The sequence below is a fragment of the Monodelphis domestica genome, chromosome 7 (assembly GCF_027887165.1).
Source record: "Monodelphis domestica isolate mMonDom1 chromosome 7, mMonDom1.pri, whole genome shotgun sequence".
NCBI lineage: Eukaryota > Metazoa > Chordata > Mammalia > Didelphimorphia > Didelphidae > Monodelphis > Monodelphis domestica.
In genome coordinates, this window is record NC_077233.1 from 139,370,993 (window position 1) to 139,380,476 (window position 9,484).

Here is a 9,484-nt window from a genome sequence, read left to right on the forward strand (position 1 = left end):
GGGTTTTGGCAAAGAAGGGTAAGACTATAAAAGATTACAATCTGTGGCTACATTTTGCTAGTCTAGTTTTCCTGGTGATTTCTATTAGATACAGTTTCTCTGTTGCTCATCTTAGGTGAGTAGGAGATTTTTGGCTGTCAAAACAATAGCTATGTTCCTTGCCTCACTTCAGAAGCATTTCAGGGCCCTAGCATAAGAAAGGCAACCATATTTTTACTTTTGAAACACCACCCTGCCAACATTCTCTCTGGGAAATGCACCTACTTTTTATCTTGGAAATAGGGTGTCAGACAATGGCTGAAGCAATGGTAGCCAGTCAAAATAAAGGCATTAGGTACGTTATACATCCTCCTATGATCACTCACAAAAGAAAGGAATAAGAGGCTGCTTTTTATAAAGTCAAATCTAAGAAGGCCCATTCCAGATAGTTTGATGGGGGCGAATGGGGAGCAGGGAGAAGGGGTTTGGGGGGGAGATGACTACATAGAATAGTTGTGATGCAATATTGTCTTTTAATGTGAGTAGTTAGGCCAAAATGACATGGTAATTCAGCATATATTCCTTAGTTCAAAAAAGTCAGAAATGTTGACCATCACAGAATTACTTTATTTAAATTTCTTGATAGATCATGCTTTGTGTTTGTACTCTAGGGCCTAGATGGGTAATTGGCACAAAACAGGCACTGAATAAATTATTTGCTAATTGACTGAAACAGGCAACATCTCCAAATTTCTGGAATCCATGAGGATAACCATAATTCTTTTCATGGAATTCAGAGATGAGATCACTTTATGCCTAACACTTGAATCAAACTATCATTTGTCTAAGTTCCAAAAGTCTCTAGGAAAGAGGTTCCTATTATCTATTTTAGATCACAAAATCTACAAGGTCTTCTTCCAATTATCAACCAAAGCCTTACTTTGGCAATTCCACTAAAGGAAACAAATTTGTAACAGAGTATCACAGTGTTTCCCTCTACTCACTGCCATAAAAGTACAAAGTGACATGGTTACCAACATGCAGGCACATTATGTCTATATGTGACAGTGGTAATCTTAGCCCACTGTTAGCACCTATTTTGTACTATTCTCCCAGCACAAGATCCACCTAAACCAGCCTTAAAGATGGCTGACCAGGATTAAAACTGCAACCTCTAGCACTGGAACAGAAATAAGCTAGCCTAATAAAGGAATTAAAATTGTCCAACTACCCTGCTGGGCTTATATTCCAATCAGAGACTAAAATGGTCTACTTGCATACCTAGAAGTTTAAGAGACTGGATGGTCAAGATACTAGCAATATCTTAGAAATGTAAGCAAATGGGAAAACAGACAAGCAGCCAGTCTGCTTTGGATTTACACTCTATAGGCCAATTCTGACCTTTCTACAGTCTGCTGAAGTGTGAGACCTGTGGAAAAGGCAAAATACTGAGAAATCTTACCCCTTTCTTCCCTGGAATGGCACACTCCCAGTTCATCAGATTCATTGTGCCATCTGGATTTTTCGTAGGTACTGCTACAAAGCCCTGAATTTAAAAAAACAAAAGCAAAAGCATCAACTGAAGGATCTCACTTCAAATACTCTGGAAATATAAATCCTATTAACTAGATCAACCAGTTTGGTATATAAGTCACATACCAGAATAAATAGTTCCTAGCTGGGAGTTCAAATTAAGAAAAAGCTAAATTACACTTTGCATGACACATGGAAATTGTATTATACTTACAAAAGGATGATCTTTTCTCCAAGCTTTTCGCTCCTGTGCAAGTCTGCTGAGGGCTATTCCAGACATATTCGAAGTCCCTCTAGTATAAATGTGAAAGAGAGTCTTAGGACAGTCTTCTGCCTCTCCTGTTACAAAGCACTAGCTTAGTTTTATACCCTCCCACCACTTTTTGGGGGGAAGGGAGAAGAAGCCTAACAATTCTCATCCATTACTTTTTGCCTCAAGCAAGCACCGATTACTAAAGGAATTAAATTAACTCCAAGAGATTATAATGCTGGCAAGCTAACGCCACCCAGTGTTTGATGTTTGTACTACGCTATACTAGGAGGAAATTAGTGTTAAAGTTATTGACAAAAGACTTAAAGCAGTTGTCAAATAAGGCCTCACAGAAGTTGTCCAGTGTTCCTGTGGACGTCAGATCTGGACTATTGGTAAGAGTATCATTTCCAAACCTCTCTCCAGCCTGTTAAGAATGAACGAACACGAACACACACACACACACACACACACACACACACACCATGAGTCTTCCTAAAGAATCACAAGCACAAAAGTATGATTGTAACACTCAAATCTTCCCCTTCTTATGAGTGGAATATAAGCTATTTAAGAGGGATTGTTTTTAATTTTATCTTTCTAACCCCAGAGCCTAGTGCATTGCCTTGACACACATTAAGAGTTTAATGAGTACTCACTGATTAAATCCAATCCTATTTAAACCAGGAGATTTGAAGCTGGTCAGTAGCACAACCTCACTATAATGACACAGTCACAACAGCAAAGGGGTGATGTTGGGAGAGCTAAAGAATAGCAGGGAAGGATGCTGGTCTGTGGCATCAAATGAATTTGGAGTTTGGGCCACTGTTCCCTGTTCCTAAACTGCTAAGGCCAGGCAGCAACTACCAACCATATCGTTATGAAATCTTTCTCCAAAAGGGAAAACTGCTTATTTTACAAATAAGAGTAAGGGAACCATGTCCTGGGGCTCAGAATTCAAATACAGGCCTGGAGTGAAAAAAGATACATTCAAAGAATAAAGAGTTTTAGTTGTTACTTGTGGGTAAAACCTGGAATTCCCTTATCCACAAAGAAAGGGAAAAAGAGCCATCCAAGAGAAGAAAAAGAAAACTGCAAAAACAGAAGCACTAAATGCAATTAACTACATTAACAAGATACCTTGCTCCCTCTCCTACCTGGCAGCACTTTTCTTTCTTATTAGCCACTTCACAAAGTGCACAGGACAAAGAAAAGAAACTCAAGTTCCTACCATCCTATGTATACTGTGTCAAATCCACATAGAAATTCTGTGAAATGTGGTTGAAGAAAAGTTTGAAACTATAGGCTTAGAGAAATGACAACCCAAAGCCTCCTTTCCTCATCTATAAAACAGGAACTACCAGCCTTACCAACTTTAAAAGGGTTGTGAGTGTCCCTGTGCATATTCAGATGGACCCTCAAATATCTATCAAGTACCAACCCTGAAAGATTATTAAGGCAAAGGAATCTTTCATTTAAAAGTAGGACCGCAAAAGCTAGATTGTAGTATTGTATATTAGATGTACTATTAAGAGAACATCCTTAGCAGTACAGTCACAAGTTTTTGGATTATATGTATGTTTCCTTCAGGGAAAAGGTAGTAGTGAAAATTCTGTAGTATAAATTGGTACATCTACTTTATTAATTTCTAAGCCTTATGTAAGGTTAAAGACCACCCACCCCACTCTAGTGAAAAGAACAGTCCCATGTAAAACACAAAGTATCTTTAGGATTGGTACTAGAATCCAAGGACTCACAATAATGCTTTGGGAAGTAATCTTTACAATAGAAGAAAAGTCCAGCACGGAAAAGTGAAAGTCTCATATAAATTGTCACTTAATAATGGCTTAAATACTTTCCTCTACCCAATTATAATCCCCACCCCCATTCACTTTACTAAAGGACAATGCTGATTGCTTGAATCTTACCATTCTATCCCTGCTAACACAAAGTAAACTAGTTCAAGAAGAACAAATCATATGGCAAGAAAGGTACTATATCTTATCATTCCAGGAAAACTAGAATAAATCAATTTTATCCCCCAATTAAAGCTCTCCAAACAAATTACTAGAAAGAACTAGGTTTTAAAGAATTGCTAGGGGGCAGCTGGGTAGCTCAGTGGATTAAGAGCCAGTCCTAGAGAAGGGAGGTCGTAGGTTCAAGTCTGGCCTCAGCCACTTCCTAGCTATGTGACCCTGGGCAAGTCACTTGACCCCCATTGCCTAGCCCTTACCACTCTTCTGCCTTGGAGCCAATACACAGTATTGACTCCAAGACGGAAGGTAAGGGTTTAAAAAAAAAAAAGAATTGCTAGTGTGTGTGTTTATTACAGGTTGTCAGCTTTACTCTGAAGCTTTTTAATCCTTCTTCATAAAAAAAATTCATCCAAATGATAAAACATCAAGCTTGGGCAGAATCAATGATACAAAACAAAACAAAACAAAACAAAAAAAACCCCTTACCTTCCGTCTTGGAATCAATGCTATGTATTGGCTCCAAGGCAGAAGAGTGGTAAGGGCTAGGCAATGGGGGTTAAGTGACTTGCCAGGGTCACACAGCTAGTAAGTGTCTGAGGCCACATTTGAACCTAACACTCAATCCACTGAGCCACTCAGAATCAATGATTTTAGTACTCCTCCAGACCTATATGTACAAAAATTATTATAGCAGCTCTTTCCATGGTGGCAAAGAAATGGAAATTGAGGGAATATCCATCAATTGGGGAACAGGTGAATAAAATATGGTACATGATTGTGATGGAATACCATTATGCTATAAGGAATGGCCAGCAAGACACTTTCAGAAAAACTTGGGAAGACTTATATGAACTGATGTAAAGTGAAATAAACAGAACCAGAACACTGTAAACAGCAATAACAATACTGTATAATAATCCACTTTGAATGACTTAGCTATTATTCTCAGCAAAAAATGATCCGAGTCAATTTCAAGGGACTTATGAAAAACATGCTAACTACCTTTGGAGAAAAAACCCAACAGAGTCCAAAAACAGATTAAAACATTTTTTTTAACGTTGTTCTTCTTGGGGTCTTTTTAAATCTGCATTTTCTTTTGCAACATAGCTAACATGGAAATGTTTTGCATGACTGCACCTACATAGTCTACACATCAAATTGTTTGCCTTCTCAAGGAGAAGGGAAAGAAGGAAGAGAACCTGGAACTCAACATTTTAAAAAACAAATGTTAAAAATTGTTTGCCTTTGAGACAATAAAATAAATTCAATGAAAAACAAAACAAAGATACTATAAGCTCCTTGAAGATAATAATACATAAGAACCAAGTGATTTTTTGATCTTATTTTAACAGTGCTTTATATTACATGCTTACTATGTTTACTATTGAAAAAAAAGTACTCCTCCAGAATTCCAGCTAGTCCATTTCTTTCCCATGTATTGATCAATCCTTTATTGCCCTATCTCCTTCCTCACAAATATACATTATTGAGTCTTGCATATCTAGATTCAAAAAGAGTTAAGGAAGGCAACACATCTCCAAGGAAATTAACCATATTTTGAAGAGTCATGAATGAATAAAAACAAAACTTCAAACTTAGTAGCATTTGTTTCAAAGATATTAATCCTGAACCACCTTAGATCTACAAACTGCTGCAAGAGTTCAAGAGCTCAATAACCTCAGAAAAATGTCATCTGATCCTTATAACATCCGTAGGGGTTGAGGGTGAAAAAAATCAACACAGGCAGTTCAAAGATAAAGAAATGAAAAAAGAAACATCATTTTTTCAAGGTCATCCAGTAAGAACTTGAAATCAAAATAGGTCTTTTGAGTCTTAGATCACTATTCTATCCAGTAGTGCAAAGGTCAAAAACCTATATAGTTTTGACATCTGTCAATAAGAATAAGCAATGCCTATAAGCAAGCATAAAGTATGGAGAAAAGAAAGGGAAAAGGCAAAGAAAAATTACTTTTTTGAATCAAAGGATTTGAGTCGAGTCCAGGCTTTGCAGCTTTTTACCTGAAAAACTAAGACACTCACTCAACCTATCTGGGTTTCAATTTCACTATCTGTAAAATGAGAGCATTGGATTAAATGATTTCTAAAGTTCCTTCCTGTTCTAGATTTTATATATAAACTATCTTTAATTCCACAGGCATATTGGGCAAGAACTGCTTATTTCTGCTCTATAACACAAGCCTAACTACCTATATGTAAAATAAAATAACCAAATTATATGTTGGTTTTTCCTAAAATTATTTGTAGCCTGAATGAAGACAAGCAGTTGTTGGATAAATTAATCTCTCAAGTTCAATTCCAATTCCATTAATCTTAGTGTAATTACCTGTTGCCCTTAATATATCTGGTTAGATACTAGGCAAAGTGCTTCCTACTTTTTTGGAAATTCTACTAAGGAGAGCCTACACCTGTAAGAACTGTAAAGACTTCCAATTCTAGAATTCAAGGGAAAAGTTAGATATTACCTTTTAGTTATAAGTAACTACCAATGTAAGGTCCCACTTTAAAAATGGTCTAACCTCAGAAATGAAGCACTTAATGAACTAATCAAATGTCACTACAAGTTTAAAAACAGAAAAATTAAGTAACGAAGAGGTAACAATAACATTATTGAGTGTTTAGAAACAAGGTAAAAACACTCCAGAAGTATAATCTGAGTTACAACATTGCAATGTTCTAAGTTTTTCTTCCTTACAAACCCTTTAATTGGCTTGATCATTCATAAATGATGGCCTGAATCATACTTTAAAATAATTTATTTTCCCATCATACCCGGTATGATCCTCAGGTACATGATAGTAACCACAAGATCCATCACTTAGTGAAACTAAGTTCTGGCACACCTGTTTAACAATTCAGAACTGGAAATTTAAACCATTCTGAAGCATCTATCTCCTAACCACTCAAGTCTCTGGGATGTGATCTACTTTGCAATTACAACAAATTTGTAGTGAATTTAAAGTTTAGCTAAATCCTAGAAAAGTCTCTCATGGGGGCAGCTGGGAGGCTCAGTGGATTGAGAGCCAAGCCTAGGGATGGGAAGCCTTAGTTCAAATCTGGCCTTAGACACTTCTTGACTGTGACCGCGGGCAAGTCACTTAACCCCCATTGCCTAGCCCTTCCTGCTCTTCTGCCTTAGAACCAATGTACAGTATTGATTCTAAGACAGAAGGGTTTGAAAAAAAAAAAAAGGTTTGTCTTGACATCATAACCTAACATACTTTCCCTACTAATGAAACATTTAAGTTGCTTTTAAGCCATCATTCCTTTTGTTAGTCAAGGAAAGGCTTAAATAAGAAAGATGGACCTAAACATCTTATTTCACCTTATTTTAAATGCCACTTTGTTCTAATCACTCTCATTACAACACTATTAAATGTTGATTTTGAAAAAAAAATATAAAAAGTTTTAATGCAGAACATCATCTGGAATTAACATATTTTGGGAAAACTTGCAGTCTTGGCAATGTTTTGCTTTGATCTTAAGTCACTAAAACCAAAAAAAGACCCATAGCCTTATTTCTATGTGCTCTTTGCAATTTTCTGTTTAAGAATGCAAATCTGGTCTATGAAGCAAAGAAATGATTTTTTAAAATCTTTTTTGGGGGTGGTGGTGAATTTATTGGACATTTGTTTTCTTGTCAACTTTGCCTTCCTCTCAACTGAAAACGTGGTCTTTCCTTTCACTTCCTAAACAGATAGGACATCTCTAAAACATTAGCAGGAATGCAAAAGAAAATGGACATTTTTCTTTAAAAAGTGGAGAGAATTCAAAGATTAATGGTAGAGAAGATTGATTATCCACACTACCAAAAAAGCATAGGTGTGCAAGGCCCAGAGATTAGAAGAATACTTTTTTTTTTTTTAAAGTGTCCCATGGTTGTCTTAATTTGACCAATCATGTTTTGGTTGTGTATCCCTTTCAAAGACTTGATGGATTTCTTTCTTTTTGGAGGTGGGGCAAAAAAAAAGAGAAGACAATCAAAAGTACAGTTACCACCAAGAAATTTTATAGCCCAATTAAGTCTCACCAAAGTTAGGTAATTTTAAAAATCACATCAGTAATAAGCAGAGGGGATTTTGTCTAATTCACCCTTCCCTGAGCCTCTCATTAAAGCTTCACGTGGTTATTATTTTGGTTGCAATGCCACTGCCTGAACATTGGATATCTGGGTCCATACCTGGGGAAAAAAACTCAATTCTGGGACCTTAAGTTCTCCAGCAGTGTATAAAACCGTTGTGTGCTAAAGTGTCCCATCACTTAAGTCTAATCAATCATAATTGTTAGGAAAAGATGAGATGGGAGAAGGGTGTTTGGTGAGACATCGTGGAACATTTCAGGGAGTACATTTCCCAACTACCTTTTTATACTGTTTTTAAGAAACCCACCTCATTCCTAGGACAGTTCTTTGCGGTATTTTTACCAGCTTCTTTCCAGTTCCGAAAAAACCTAAATATCTTTATCCTTCTCCCAAGTCTCTCCATCTTCCTACTGGCAAAACTTAATGCACCCCCCCCCCCAACAACCCCAGGAGGCCAAGGAATGGAGCAGACTCAATATCGTTGTGTGACCTTGGGCAAGTCCCTTTCACCTACCTCCCTGAGCCTCAGTTTCCCTATCTGCAAAAGGGGAGCCCTGAACAAAATGAACTCTTGGCCCTTGCTGTCGGGGATCTCTTGGTTAGGGTGACCTCCTCTCCACAGATGGAAAAGAGGATGCGTCCTCCCCGTCTACCTACTTTAAGATTGGTCTCGAGGATTCCCAGGAGGGACAAATGGAGCAAGGCGGCTAGCAGCTAAGGCCAGCCTGTCCCCCAACCCCCACCCTGGCCTCCTCGGGGCGGACAGATGCGCCGAGATGGACTGGCCTAGTCCCGGGAGAGGGGAGCGTCCCAGCCAGTCCCTGGGGCCGTGAAGCCTAGTCAGTACCGCTCCATTTTCCAGGCCAGATCCGGCCCGATGGCCGCGAGGGGCCGGAGAAGCAGAGAGAGCGGGGCCGAGCCGGGCCTCGACAGGGAGGGAGGAGGGTGAGGGAGGAGGGAAGCAGCGCTACCGCCGCCACCGGGCCCAGCTCGGCGCAACCCGGCCCGGCCCGGCCCAGAGGGGGTCGCCTCACCTCAGCGCGGCCGCGGCCCCCGGCAAGTGTCCCGGATCGAGGCGGAAGGTGCCCGGATGGTCGGCGGCTACGGCGGCGCTTCCCTTTGTCTCGGGACTTTCCCTCCGGAGCCCGCTCCGCGCGCAGCCGGACCCAGGACGGCAGGACCCCGGCGCGGCGCGGCGCGGGGCGGGGCGGGGGGAGGGGGGAGGGAGCCGCGGGCTGCCCCGCCGCCCGCCTGCACCCGCGCGCCGCCGCCGCCACCACCCCCGCCGCTCCCGCGGCTCCCCTTATCCCTCCCTTCCTTGCCCGTGCTTTCGTAGCTCCACCGGCCCCACTAGCTAGACCGGTTCGCCTCCCCAGGGAACGCGACGGGGTACGAACTTCGGGCGTAGGGACCCCTGAGGAGCGTTTTCTTCCACAGGCAGGGACTTAGCCACCTGTGCACTTAAAGGAGCCGCGTCCCTTATATTAGGGACCGTCTACAAACTACCTTTCGGAATGAGCTCGTTCATCTGAAAATGCGTGTAGAAGGAATAACAAAAAAGGGGCGCAAGAAATCTCAAGGGTTCCCCAGATGCTCGGAGGGAGACCCCAGGGCTTCCGGTCCCCGAGGTCTCCATGTCAGATAGAA

General features: G+C 40.4%; 1 protein-coding gene across 6 annotated transcripts in view; it reads right to left on the reverse strand.

Annotated features, from left to right (window-relative positions):
• The window catches only part of UBE2I (ubiquitin conjugating enzyme E2 I), a 30,219-nt gene extending 21,154 nt beyond the window's left edge, over positions 1–9,065 (reverse strand). For 5 of the 6 annotated variants that reach the window (XM_007499316.2, XM_056805685.1, XM_056805684.1 and 2 more), the window contains exons 1-3: positions 8,872–9,031; positions 1,727–1,805; positions 1,442–1,525 (exon numbers count right to left, since the gene is read on the reverse strand). In XM_007499316.2, coding sequence (XP_007499378.1) covers positions 1,442–1,525; positions 1,727–1,792 — 150 coding nt within the window. In that variant the 5' untranslated portion in view covers positions 1,793–1,805; positions 8,872–9,031. Of the gene's footprint in view, positions 1–1,441; positions 1,526–1,726; positions 1,806–8,871 lie in introns of all 6 variants that reach the window. The other variant, XM_001362099.5, reaches the window with a different exon arrangement.
• Positions 9,066–9,484: the final 419 nt, after the last annotated feature.